The 13,294-nt window shown below is 35.7% G+C and overlaps 1 protein-coding gene across 1 annotated transcript in view; it reads right to left on the bottom strand.

Annotated features, from left to right (window-relative positions):
- Positions 1-580: 580 nt before the first annotated feature.
- DPH6 (diphthamine biosynthesis 6) overlaps positions 581-13,294 on the bottom strand; it is a 196,625-nt gene continuing 183,911 nt past the window's right edge. The window contains exons 7-9 of the mRNA XM_040226984.1: positions 11,911-12,005; positions 2,235-2,322; positions 581-1,056 (exon numbers count right to left, since the gene is read on the bottom strand). Of these exons, the coding sequence (XP_040082918.1) occupies positions 1,003-1,056; positions 2,235-2,322; positions 11,911-12,005 (237 nt within the window). The 3' untranslated portion in view covers positions 581-1,002. The remainder of the gene's footprint in view (positions 1,057-2,234; positions 2,323-11,910; positions 12,006-13,294) is intronic.

Here is a 13,294-nt window from a genome sequence, read left to right as displayed (position 1 = left end):
TGAATGGATAAATAAATCATGGTATGTCCAGACAATAGAATACTATTAAGCATTTAAAAACTTATGAAAAGATACACAGAAACATTAAATGTATATTACTAAGGGATAGAAGCCAATCTAAAAATGGCAACATACGGTATTATTCTAACTATATGACCTTCTGGAAAAAAGCAAAACTATGGAGATAATTGAAAAGATCAGTGGTTGCCAGGGGATGGACGAAGTACATGATGAAAGGTGGGGCACAGAGGATATTTTAGGGCAGTGGACATACACAGTATGACATGTATAATGTCAGATACATGTCATCCATAGAACGTGCAATCCCAAGTGAATTGTCAATGGACTTTTGGTGATAATGATGTGTCAGTGCAAATCCCTTGATTGTAACAAATGTACTATTGTGGTGGGGGAAGTTGATAACTGGGGGGCACTGTGCATGTGTGGGGATTCTCTGTGCCTTCTGGTCAATTTCTCTGTGAATTCAAAAAACAGCCTGAAGTCAACATAGGTAATGCTGAAAAACTGCATGTTTTTAATCAGTTATAAAATAACCAATAAGAGCTAATTGTATTCTTCCTGATTGTCCAGTAATGTTGAAGCAATGAATATATTCAAAACAAAAACGATGACACCCAGTAAATGTGATTAACTAAATATAGTGATTGCCTTTTCATCTTCATTTTCAAATGCCTTTGCATCATGATATCATTGGCTGAGATGAGAGCAGGAACAAGAAAAAGATAATAAACCAGGGTGATAAAAGCAAAGAAATGTTAAGAAATGAGGACTGCAGATGAAGTAAAAGGGAAAAGAAAAATCTACCAGAGATGATGCACAGGATGTGTTAACCAATCAATGGTTCTATTAATTTCTGATAAAGTAAATATTTCTAAGAATTTTAAAAAAGGGTAATGAAAAAAAGTGGCACAAAATAATTAGGACAACGCTATGTAATTTTTAAAATTAAATAGAAATAGCAGGTTAGTAAAAAAATGTTTTTCAAGAGTTATGTATATAATTAGATGTTCTGCAGTTGTCAGGTACTGGGAACACCTAAAAAAAAAACAAAAGAAACACACCATATTTATTCAGTGTCAATGAGTATTGTACCTCAAAGAAGTAACATTGTTTTCCCAAAGAGGGCAAATGGTCAGTGAAGACTAAGGAAATAGCCCAACAGTGAATAATGAGCTATTTAGGTAGAGCTGAACGTATATCGGCCAATGTATCTAAACCAGAATTTGGTGGCTTTGATTTTTGTGTGTATGCACATGGCAGCAAAAGTAGCAGAGACCTAGAAAGAAGAAGCTTCTTTCAGCGGATCTGAAAGAAGTCTGGATAGTTTAGCTTCATTGTCTCCAGGGTTACCAGCTTTTGGGTACAAGGTCACTGAAATAGCCTCCTTCCAGCCCAATTCAATGATCTATTTTCAACCCTGTTTATCCTAATTTTTCTGGAGAAATGACAGCAAATATCATTCTCTACTTCTGAAAACTCCTCCTGACTAAGAGATTTCTGGGGTTCCCATTTTTCTCCTTCTTTTGCCGATCATTGAATCTCTTGATTCTTCAGATTATCTATTATATATATAAAACTCTGGGTTTGCATCAAGACTCGGTGATAGAACACGAAAGATACAGAAGCCTTTTCCCAATCCTTTGTGTCTAAAGGAGCAGAACTTTTAATCAAAGGGTCTAATCTAGACCTTAACTACTTTACAAAACATTTAAAAAGAAACTTTCTGCTGTATCTTGACAATATATTTAAAATAAAACTCTTTATCATATTTTTTGCTTTTTTTCCATCTTTTATTTGTACTTCTGTTCTCTTGTTCATTTTTGGAACAGCTTTAATTTCTCATTCTCCTCTTAAATTTTGTATGTGTATTCAATTTATCCTCAAACCCTTCCCCTACAGCAAATGCTCAACAACCTAACTCTTAATTTACTAGATGATTTAATATTTGGTTATACATTGTCCTGTCTTCTCCTTGATTAATGTATATATGATTCCCTTTTCAGATGAACTACAAACTCTTCAGAAATGTAATGTCTTTTATATCATATAGAGCTCTCAGAATCATAAACATTTGAAAAATTCTTAGTTATTGACTGAGGATCTGAAAAAAATCATTTTTTACCTCTCATTTGTTGTTATAGAATTACATATATAGAGACAATGCACATATCCCAATTTTCACTTTAAATCACTGCAAATTTTAGATTACTTGCCTTGTCCTCCAAGTGCAATTCTAAAAAGCGTAGGTAAGCCACAGGTGCAAATGCATCAGCTGAATGTGTGACTACTTCTGATGAATCTCTGAAATAAAATAAAAATTCTAATTAGTTTATATACTATGCAAAATTTGTTTTGTGGCAAACTAACTCCTACTAGTGACTAGAAAAGACCAAAAATCCTCATTTATTTCTACTGGAATACTACTGTATACATATTTACTTCACAATTAGTGATTAACATCTACTTTTAATAATTAAATATTTAATTGGGGAAAAGACGGAGGAAATTAAACTTTCAAGAGTAAGTAAAGAAGGTTTTCATCTTTATGAGGACACACAGTTCAACTTTCAGGTTCACTCAAAGCTCTGAACAGTTTTACAACTTGAAGGCTCTATTCAATTTCATTTCCACAAACTTGGTTGGTATGGGCTAACCATTAAACAATAGGGCTTTATCTTCATTATTCTTTTCATTTTCAAGAGGTAATTCATTCAGTGTTTCACACAAAATCTCAATTATCCTTCACAAAAGCAGTACTGGTGATGGTTTTAAGCACTAGATGAACTCTTCACACTGTAATATCATTGCTATTAAAATTGACTATCTGACATAGCAATTACCACATTCAGGTAAAATAGTATGAACTGCTTGCTGGCACCATTTGGATATACGTAAATTAAATCAACTTTTATCAAAGATACCCTGTAAAGCACATGTAAATAAATAAGATTATGTGTGAAGTTCTAATAACTAATTATGTTTATTGTTGTTTATTAAGAAACAGTGTTTTTGCATTTTAATTGAAATTCTAAAAGCAGAAATTGTTCATCTCTTTTTAAAGCCTCAGGAACTAGTTGCAGTGTTCATACTAGTACACTGTTAGCATTTTAACCATTGTGGTTCAGCAAAATAGATTCTTACTTTTCATCTTTTCCATTTATATAAAATAATTTTGAATCAGTGTTTGTAATGAAGTTATTTAGTGACAATAGAAGAAATCTCAAAATACTAGGATCTAGTATATTAAGTTTTCATGGGCAAAATCTATTTACTTTTCACATGAAAATCAGAGAGATAGGAAAAGCAGTCTTATCATACCATTCATGAACCTTTTGTATCAAATATGAATCTTGTTAGTGCTTTAAAAATTACATAAAATGGGCTTCTATGACATTAAAAGAAAAGTAACATTACAATAGAAATAAAATCATTAAAGAGTTGTGATCAGGAAAGAAAGCAATAACCTGTCTTCACAGACTACCTAAACCAAAAGATGCCTCTCTGTGTAATGAACAAGAGGAGGAGAAAAAGAAAGTAAAGAGGAGACCTCTTGCTTTTTACCACTTGCCTCTCTGCCTTGTTAACCTTAGTTAAGTTGTCCTGCTTATTTACTTCATACTTGTCTGTCTTGGTTCTGTCTTGCCTCATCAGTTCAGTTGCTCAGTCATGTCTGACTCTTAGAGACCCCATGGACTGCAGCATGCCAGGCCTCCTTATCCATCACCAACTCCCGGAGTTTACTCAAACTCATGTCCATTGAGGGGGTGATGCCATCTAGTCACCTCATCCTCTATCGTCCCATTCTCCTCCTGCCTTCAATCTTTCTCAACATCAGGGTTTTTTCCAATAAGTCAGTTCTTCGCATCAGGTAGCCAAAGTATTGGAGTTTCAGCTTCAGCATCATTCCTTCCAAAGAATATTTAGGATTGATTTCCTTTAGGATGGACTGGTTGGATCTCCTTATAGTCCAAAGGACCCCCAAGAGTCTTCTCTATCATCACAGTTCAAAAGCATCAATTCTTCGGTGCTCAGCTTTCTTTATAGTACAACTCTCATATTCATACATGACCACTGGAAAAACCATAGCTTTGACTAGATGGACCTTTGTTGGCGAAGTAATGTCCTTGCTTTTTAATATGCTGTCTAGGTTGGTCATAACTTTTCTTTCAAGGAGCAACTGTCTTTTAATTTCATGGCTGCAGTCACCATCTGCAGTGATTTTGGAGTCCCCAAAATAAAGTCTCTCACTCTTTCTACTGTTTCCTCATCTATTTGCCATGAAGTGATAGGACCAGATGCCATGATCTTAGTTTTCTGAATGTTGAGTTTTAAGCCAGCTTTTTGACTCTCCTCTTTCACTTTCATCAAGAGGCTCTTTAGTTCTTCTTCACTTTCTGACATGAATGTGGTGACATTTGCATATCTGAGGTTACTGATATTTCTCCCAGCAATCTTGATTCCAGCTTGTGCTTCTTCCAGCCTAACGTTTCTCATGATGTATCCTGCATATAAGTTAAATTACCACGGAGACAATCTACAGCCTTGACATATGCTTTAACCTATTGGAACCAGTCAGTTGGTCCACGTTCAGTTCTAACTGTTGCTTCCTGACAGATTTCTCAAGAGGCGAGTCAAGTGGTCTGGTCTTCCCATCTCTTAAAGAATTTTCCAGAGTTTGTTGTCATCCACACAGTCAAAAGCTTTGGCATAGTCAATAAAGCAGTAATAGATGTTTTTCTGGAACTCTCTTGCTTTTTCCATGATCCAGCAGATGTTGGCAATTGGATCTCTGGTTCCTCTGCCTTTTCTAAAACCAGCTTCTACATCTGCAAGTTCACGAATCACGTACTGTTGAAGCCTGGCTTGGAGAATTTTAAGCATTACTTTACTAGCGTGTGAGATGAGTTCAAGTGTGTGGTACTTTGAGCATTCTTTGGCATTGCCTTTCTTTGGGATTGGAATGAAACCTGACTTTTCCAGTCCTATGGCTACTGCTGAGTTTTCAAATTTGCTGACATATTGAGTGCAACACTTTCACAGCATCATCTTTTAGGATTTGAAATAGTTCAACTGGAATTCCATCACCTCCACTAGCTTTGTTTGTTGTGATGCTTCCTGAGGCCCACTTGACTTGACCTCACATTCCAGGATGTCTGGCGCTATGTTGGTGATCACACAATTGTGATTCTTGGGTCATGAAGATCTTTTTTGTATAGTTCTTCTGTGTATTCTTGCCACCTCTTCTTAATATCTTCTGCTTTGGTTAGGTGCATACCATTTCTGTCCTTTATTAAGCCCATCTTTGCATGAAATGTTTCCTTGGATCTCTAATTTCTTGAAGAGATCTCTAGGCCTTTCCATTCTTTTTTTCCCCCTCTATTTCTTTGCACTGATCCTTGAGGAAGGCTTCCTTAGCTCTCTTTGGTACTCTTTGGAACTCTGCATTCAAATGGTTATATCTTTTCTCCTTTGCCTTTCACTTCTCTTCTATTCACAGCTATTTGCCTTTTTGCATTTCTTTTCCTTGGGGGTGGTCTTGATCCCTGCCTCCTGTACAATGTCAGTAACTTCCGTCCATAATTCTTCAGGCACTCTGTCTATAAGATCTAATCCCTTGAATCTATTTGTCACTTCCACTGTATAATTGTAAGGGATTTGATTTAGTCATACCTGAATGGTCTAGTGGTTTTCCCTACTTTCTTCAATTTAAGTCTAAATTTGGCAATAAGTATTTCATGGTCTGTGACACAGTCAGCTCCCAGTCTTGTTTTTGCTGACTGTATAGAACTTCTCCATCTTTGACTGCAAAGAACATAATCAATCTGATTTTGGTATTGACCATCTGGTGATGTCCATGTGTAGAGTCTTCTCTTGTGTTGTTGGTAGAGGGTGTTTGCTATGACCAGTGCGTTCTCTTGGCAAAACTCTATTAGCCTTTTCCCTGCTTCATTTTGTATTGCAAGGCCAAATTTGCCTGTACTCCAGGTATTTCTTGACTTCCTACTTTTGCATTCCATTTCCCTATAATGAAAATGACATCTTTTTTGGGTATTAGATCTAGAAGTTCTTGTAGGTCCATTCAACTTCAGCTTCAGACTTGGATTATTGTGATATTGAATGGTGTGCCTTGGAAGTGAACAGATATCATTCTGTCATGTCTTGGCTCATCAATAGATTCAAATTCTTACTCCTGTGTATGATCTCATTTTTACGTTAAATTTCAATCTCTCGGGATTACCATTTCCAGCTTTGGAAACTGACCCTGCGCCTGAATTATTCCTGATGTAGGAGCTTGGTCTTGATATACTTGACAATGGATACACCAAAACTATGACTAACTCAAACCAATGTTGTGTCAGTAGAAAGGGTTTTGGGCCCTCCCTTCTCATGCCAGTTATCCCCATTAGAAACAGAAGATTGGCAGCAAATGACTCACTTAATTGATATAATTATCACATTTGAATCAAGACCGTTTTCCAGAGAAAATAAATAACATTCTAACTATACTATATAACAGAACTAAATGAAGAGGAATATGATTTTTATGGATTCTCTTAAATCCACAATTGACTAATATAATTTCATTCTCTTATACAAGCCAGAATCAACTGGAAGATAGATAATAGATATCAAATAAATAACTTGTAGCTTCAAAGAGCATAATGCCACTATTGCTCTTTTCTTTCATAAACTGTCAGTTGAAACTCAGCTTTCAAGGGTCTCTGGTTTCTGTCAGCTTCTGAAACCCAGAACAGGATCTGCTGGAGTACCCTCAGAGAAACTCCCCAAATTAAGAACAACTAAAGTACAGCAAAAATGCTTTTCAGTTGGCTACCCTCCTCCTCTGTCCCTACTGATAGAAGTAATCAGTGCAGCCTCAACCTCTTACAGAATGGAGATTTCTCTATAGCAAACAGCTGGATCTGACATTCCCTTTCAATCTGCTGCATTAGGCTTATCCCCAGTTACAACTTCAAAAGGGCAGCTACCTGAGCCAGGTCTGAGTCTCTCTTACCTGAAGCAGACTCCCTCTCAAGTTATGAGATCAGGCCCTACCCTCTCACTTCAAAAAACTGATACTTTCTCTTGAGATTCAGCCATGATCTTGGTTCCTACTTCCCCTCGAAAACACAACCACACATAGATATCCCCCATGAACTCACACTTATCCTCACATTTCTGTGAAGCCTTGCCTGACATCCTCACACAGTGCTAGTTTTCTGCTTTCTGTGCTTTGGTCATGCATTTGTGTGTGTGTGTGTGTGCGCGTGCACACACACATTCAGTTGCTCTGTCGTGTCCGACTCTTTGTGATCCCATGGACTGTAGCCCACCAGGCTCTTCTGTCCATGGGATTTTCCAGGCAAGAATACTGGAATGGGTTGCCATTTCCTCCTCCAAGGGATCTTTGCAACCCAACAGCCCCTTCATAATACATCTACTATATTAGAATTATGTGTTTCTGTGCTTGTCTTCATTCTCAATGAGGGACCACATTTTGTTCATCCTTGTCTGTCTGTTCCTCCATACTTCCTTCACCTCTGGCTCAGAGAAGAATATATTGCCAGGTATTCACTCATTTGTTGAATAAAAAAATTACTGTATAGTTTAACTTCGTTAAACATACTTACTATCAAAAATCCACACAGATTTTTTAATTACTTATCTTTACCTGAATATATACATTTTCATACATGCATATTACTTGTATATGTATAGATGAACATAATCACACATATATACCAATAACATCATATAGCACCTCTAGCATAATAAAAATAATTATATAAATTTAAATACAAGGAAAATTAGTTCATATATTTTAATTTCCCAAGTGATATAGGAGAGATATGAGAAAGTAGATAAGGAAAGTTCTTGATTCATCCCCACTGCTAAATGTGATATTAGGATGCTCTGGGCTGAGTTATGTCTCGACTTGAATAGGTAGAAACCAGGAGTGAGTGGGGAAAATGAGTGCATAGTGTTTTAATCATCGAATTTAGTTCTTTTCATCCCTCCTTCCTTCCCACTGTTTCTTCTATCCATCCACCCATCCCATACATAGCAACTGTCTAGTAGTAGTATATTAATATTGTTAGTTCAAATGGAAATGTGGGGTTGTATCAAATACTGACATTAAAGATGTGTTCATCAATAGCAAGAAGAAAATTATCACTTTCATTAATACAGTACTGAGACTTTACTTTTTACCTTTTTTCCCTAAAATATTGACTGTATTTCTTGTGTTTCAGTTCTTACTTTCAATATACATACATACATATTTCAAAGTAAGAAATAATAGGAAAATAGGTTTATTATTTTATGACCCACAAGTATCTTCTTCTCTTAAAGACTAAGCCATAATTCTTTTTATCAAGGCTCTTCAGGAAAAAACTATTTTCTGATCTAAAAATTTGTATTTAGAGGTGGGTAGGCACATCATAATTGATGTGAAACGTATACTGTAAAACGGTCTAGTAAAATTTTTTCTAAATTATTTCCAGGCCAAGACTAGTATGCTAGTCTTTCCTACAAGATTTTTAAATGTTAATATATCTCATAAAAAACTTCTAGCAAGTGAAAGTGAAAGCCACTCAGTCATGTCCAGCTGTTTGCGACCCCATGGACTATACAGACCATGGAATTCTCCAGGTCAGGGACACTGGAGTGGGTAGCCTCTCCCTTCTCCAGGGGATCTTCCCAACCCAGGGATCGAACCCAGGTCTCCCAAATTGCAAGTGGACCAGCTGAGCCACAAGGGAAGCCCAAACTTCTAGAAACACCCCGTTTGTCTAAATTACTTCATTATACAAGAGAGTTAATCTGTTTTTTTTTAAATCACCAATTATAATCAAATAATTTTACATGAAAAAGTTTATATTTTTCTCCTGTTAGATGTAATCTCCTTTGTAAAAATAAAATTTTGAATCAGAAATTTAAAAGGGGACTCCTAATAATCAACTAGTTGTATGCTAATTGTGGAAGATCACTGCTATATCAAATAGAATAGGAAATAGCATAAATTCGTCTCCCAAATAAAGTCCAACTTACAGGATCCATGATGATTAATAGTCAGTTGTCAACAAGTAGTTACCTGGTCTAAACTTACCTTTTAATTTTATCACAAGGACAACTATCTCTAAGTGAAATAACTTAATTTACATAATGGTTTAGAATGTGCAATGCTTGTTCACTCATATCATCACATTCAGTGCTTATCAGATAGGTATGGTAAGGAAATTTTCTATTTTAAAGTAAAGGAAAGATTTTGTATATAGTGGGTGATATTCTTTTTCCATTCAACTACTATAACCTGTTATATACTATAACTTAAGTATAACTTAAGAAAGAAATGCATAAAAGTGAAATAGTATATATAAAAATAAACAAGTGAAATTAATTCAATGATATTCAACATTTATTAGAACATACAGTAGACACTAATAAATGTTGAATATCATTGAATTAATTTCACTTATTGTTTATTTTTTATATATACTATTTTACTTTTATGCATTTCTTTCTTAAGTTATACTTAAGTTATAGTATATAACAGGTTATAGTAGTGTCTACTGTTATGTTCTGGGGACTTCCCTGGTGGCTCAGACGGTAAAGCATCTGTCTACAATGCGGGAGACCTGGGTTTGATCCCTGGGTCGGGAAGTTCCACTGGAGAAGGAAATGGCAATCCACTCCAGTGCTATTGCCTGGAAAATCCCATGGACAGAGGAGCCTGAGAGGTTACAGTCCATGGAGTCGCAAAGAGTCGGACACGACTGAGTGACTTCACTTTCACTGTATGTTCTGAGAGTTCAGTTATGAAAATAGGCACTGGGGGCAATAACTACCAAAGTTTTTTAAAATGGAAGGATTTAGCAAAGTAGGGATAGATGGGAAGGCAATCTAGAGAAAAGAATTCAAATAAGAAAGCTGTGAAGCTGAGGTGAGGCAGAACATATGAAGAAAAGAAAGCAAAGAATTTGCTTAAGCATCAGATTTAGATTAGTGATTAGTTGATAAGAAAGAAATATCCTCAGCACTTCTTCCTCTGTTCTTAAGGGGTACACATTACAGTATTGCTGATTAGCCCCTCCATTCTTAAAGAACTCTTACAGAGCAGGGCAGCAGCCTGCAGAGTTCCACCCACATAATTCTCCTCAACAAATGATTACCCAGTTCAACTGAACAGCTCATTTTGGCACTAGAGGGTTCTAATACACCTCCCCTGACTTCCCTCTCTTCAACATCATGACTAACTCCCATCGTGCCATTGTCTCAGTTAGGTTGAGGTTTCCTTATATACAAAATGATAAGATGACGCTATCTTAAGACTAAATAGATCCTAAAGAAAAAAAAAAAAAAACCAAAATGATAAGATGAAAGATTAATTTTTCAGGTCTAAAGTTTACTATGATAAACAAACCCTCTGGTTATGTAATGTAAAGCAGTACATTTCTTATAATTCCAGGTTGTCCATAAAGACTTCTAGGTGCCCCAGGACCTCAAGTTGTCAAATAAATAGGAAGAATATTCTTCTTTGGGCTTTTTTTCTCTGTGCTTTTTATTTTTTTCCTAATTTTATTAGTCCCATATTAATAAGTAAGTATACTGCAAGTTTCCCATTATACTGTAATTTCACCCTAGCATGGAAATGCTCTTCTTGAGTAACAAAACAGTACTTTTTCATAGAAGCAATACCTGATGCATAATTCAATCATGAATTGTTTTGTAATCACTGAAGTCAGGAGAAATACCTCCTATTTATGAAATTTTTCCTGTGACTCTTATTCTCTACCATTTTGTGTCAAATTCTATGCAGATGTGTCTTCCTCCCTTCATTTTGGAGACAGGAACTATGTCCAACATCCATGGTGCCCAGTAGAATGTTTCAGGCATAATAGGTAATAGGTACATATTTGCCAAATGAATTGTTATGCTGATGATTATTAATGGGAAAGAAGTTAGAAGAAACAAGAAAAGCAAGAATGGGCAAATATTGCAAAGGTTGAGGTCTTGGCCGTGTTTCTGAAGATAAAGGTATTTTTTTTAGAAAATTCACCTCGAGTTGTCTTTACTTCTTAGAACACTCCTTCCTTCATTATTAGTATGTACAAAGAAGTCACCTTTCAGTGTTGAAAACACTGAAGCTGTTCATTCAATCCAAGATTCTAATCTTTTAGCAGATGAGGTTTCTGAAATCAAGCATAATTCTGACAACCTTTTCAAGAAGCTAAAGGGCTTAGGAAAAGCAAATAAAATGCTCTCTTAGCATATGAGAAGAGTGACATAAATTAAGAGTATGGGTAATGATGTAACGAACTGAAGAAAGTCCCTGTCTTTTACTACACAAATTTTTAACAATTTATGGTAAAGAAATCACACTACTCACCATAAACAGAATTCATTTTTAAGAAGTTTATATGTAAAAATAACCCCAAATAATTGAAGAGAACTGTTTAGTATAACCATTCTAAGTTATTAAAGCCACGAAAAAGGAAAAAGAGGATGGAGTTAATGGAACCCACAGGCTACTGATGTGGCAGTTTATCAAATGTAGCTGTAATGAAAGATAAATAATACAGGCAATTCACACTTCATGAAAGGATAAAAGTGTCAGTGTGTAGGTACCAGTTTTACTGCAGGCCATAATCAGCAAGTAAACGAAAGTGCAATGTCTAAAAAGTTTATAGGCTTCTATGAAGGCCTCGTCTTGTCAGGTATTGATTTAGGTATTCAGACGACTTCACTGGTATTACACAAATTGAGTGTTTGTGAACTTGGAGGACATGTTCTATTTCTCCCAACAAAAGTTGCCTCAAGCTTAAAGTTAAGTTGCTTCCATCACTTAAATTTGAGGAAGGGGAAGAAAATGCTGAAATCATATCTTACACAATTATTTTCTTCTTAAATAGAGGGCAATCCAAAGTGAATGTTTCATATTCTCCACCTTCTCCACAAACATGTACTCCATATTTCTTAGAAAGCTGAAAATAGAAAAAAAGAGAAAGAAACAGGAAACTTAAAACTTAGATAACAAAAATGTTCCCTTAACTTATTTTGTCCTTAAAAAATATCCATATTAGAAACTTTAATTCCAAAATAGATTGTGAGCTATAGGAAAATGATTGTATATTTCTGTTTAAAAACTGTTAAAAACCATTTGAAGAGTGTTATCATAAAGCATAGCATTTAAAATAATCCCTAAATCCTTATAAAAAGATATATTAGACCAACATTTTTATGTATAGTGAAAAAGCTTAAAGATTACTATAAAGTTTGACACTAGCTTTAGCTTCAAAAGGAGGAAGGATACTAAGTCATTTTGTACTAAATGAGAATATATGCAGCCAAATTGTGCTTTCCCTGCCCTTTGACCTATATGTGGAAGGGGAAAAAATGCGCTTAGAAAATTTGTCAGACAACACAAGAGAATGTAATCTAAGGCCTTTCCTTGGGCTTATGAACGAAAGGAAGTCATAAACATGGTTATTATGCTTAAGGCTATTATTAGTAGTAACGTTCTAAGAATATCAAGATCTAATGAAGTTCTAATGCTTCAAACAAGCCCTGGGAGGGTCTAACTCCAAGAAAGGTTGGAATAGCTTATAATGTTTGTCTGATTAAACCTGAAAAAAAAAAAAAGGGCAAAGAAACAACCACTCCCCACCCCAACCCCATGCTTTGCATCAAATACAAGTTGTTATTTAAATGATCCTGATACTGAGAGTAAAATCCTTTCTTACTGGGCTGGTACAAGGCTGGAATCAGAGCTGGGGAGCACTCTCACCGGCTGTGCAACAGAATTTTTCTGGTCTTTCATGGAGGCTTTATCACTATGATTCTAGCTCCTTCATTCTGAATTTTAGAGCTTTTCCTGCTTACAACCTCTCCTAGCCCCAAATCCTCATAGCCCAAAGGAAGAGTGACTCCACTGATGTTCTCTGTTACTGCCAGTGCTGGGACTGTGGCCTAAGTTTTCAGTTTTACCTGCATAAATATTACACATTTATTTATTTGGTTATTTTTATAGTTGTGCTACCATTTCAACTCCATTACATTTCATCTATTGACTATGTGCCCTTAGGGATTGAAAGGATGGATCTATGAAAATTCTATTCCCTCTAAGGATCAGTGGTAATGTGAATGACCTATAAAGCAAAACAGCAAGAAAAGTGAGGGAAAGAAAATGAGAGGGCATTTAGTATATGAACTTGCAAAAACGTAGTAGATAAATTTTCACCATGGTGGGTCATGAAGTAGAGAACTGGCAAGG

The sequence above is a fragment of the Oryx dammah genome, unplaced genomic scaffold (assembly GCF_014754425.2).
Source record: "Oryx dammah isolate SB20612 unplaced genomic scaffold, SCBI_Odam_1.1 HiC_scaffold_26, whole genome shotgun sequence".
NCBI lineage: Eukaryota > Metazoa > Chordata > Mammalia > Artiodactyla > Bovidae > Oryx > Oryx dammah.
Note: the sequence above shows the minus strand (reverse complement) of the source record. Positions and strands in the feature narration are given on the sequence as shown.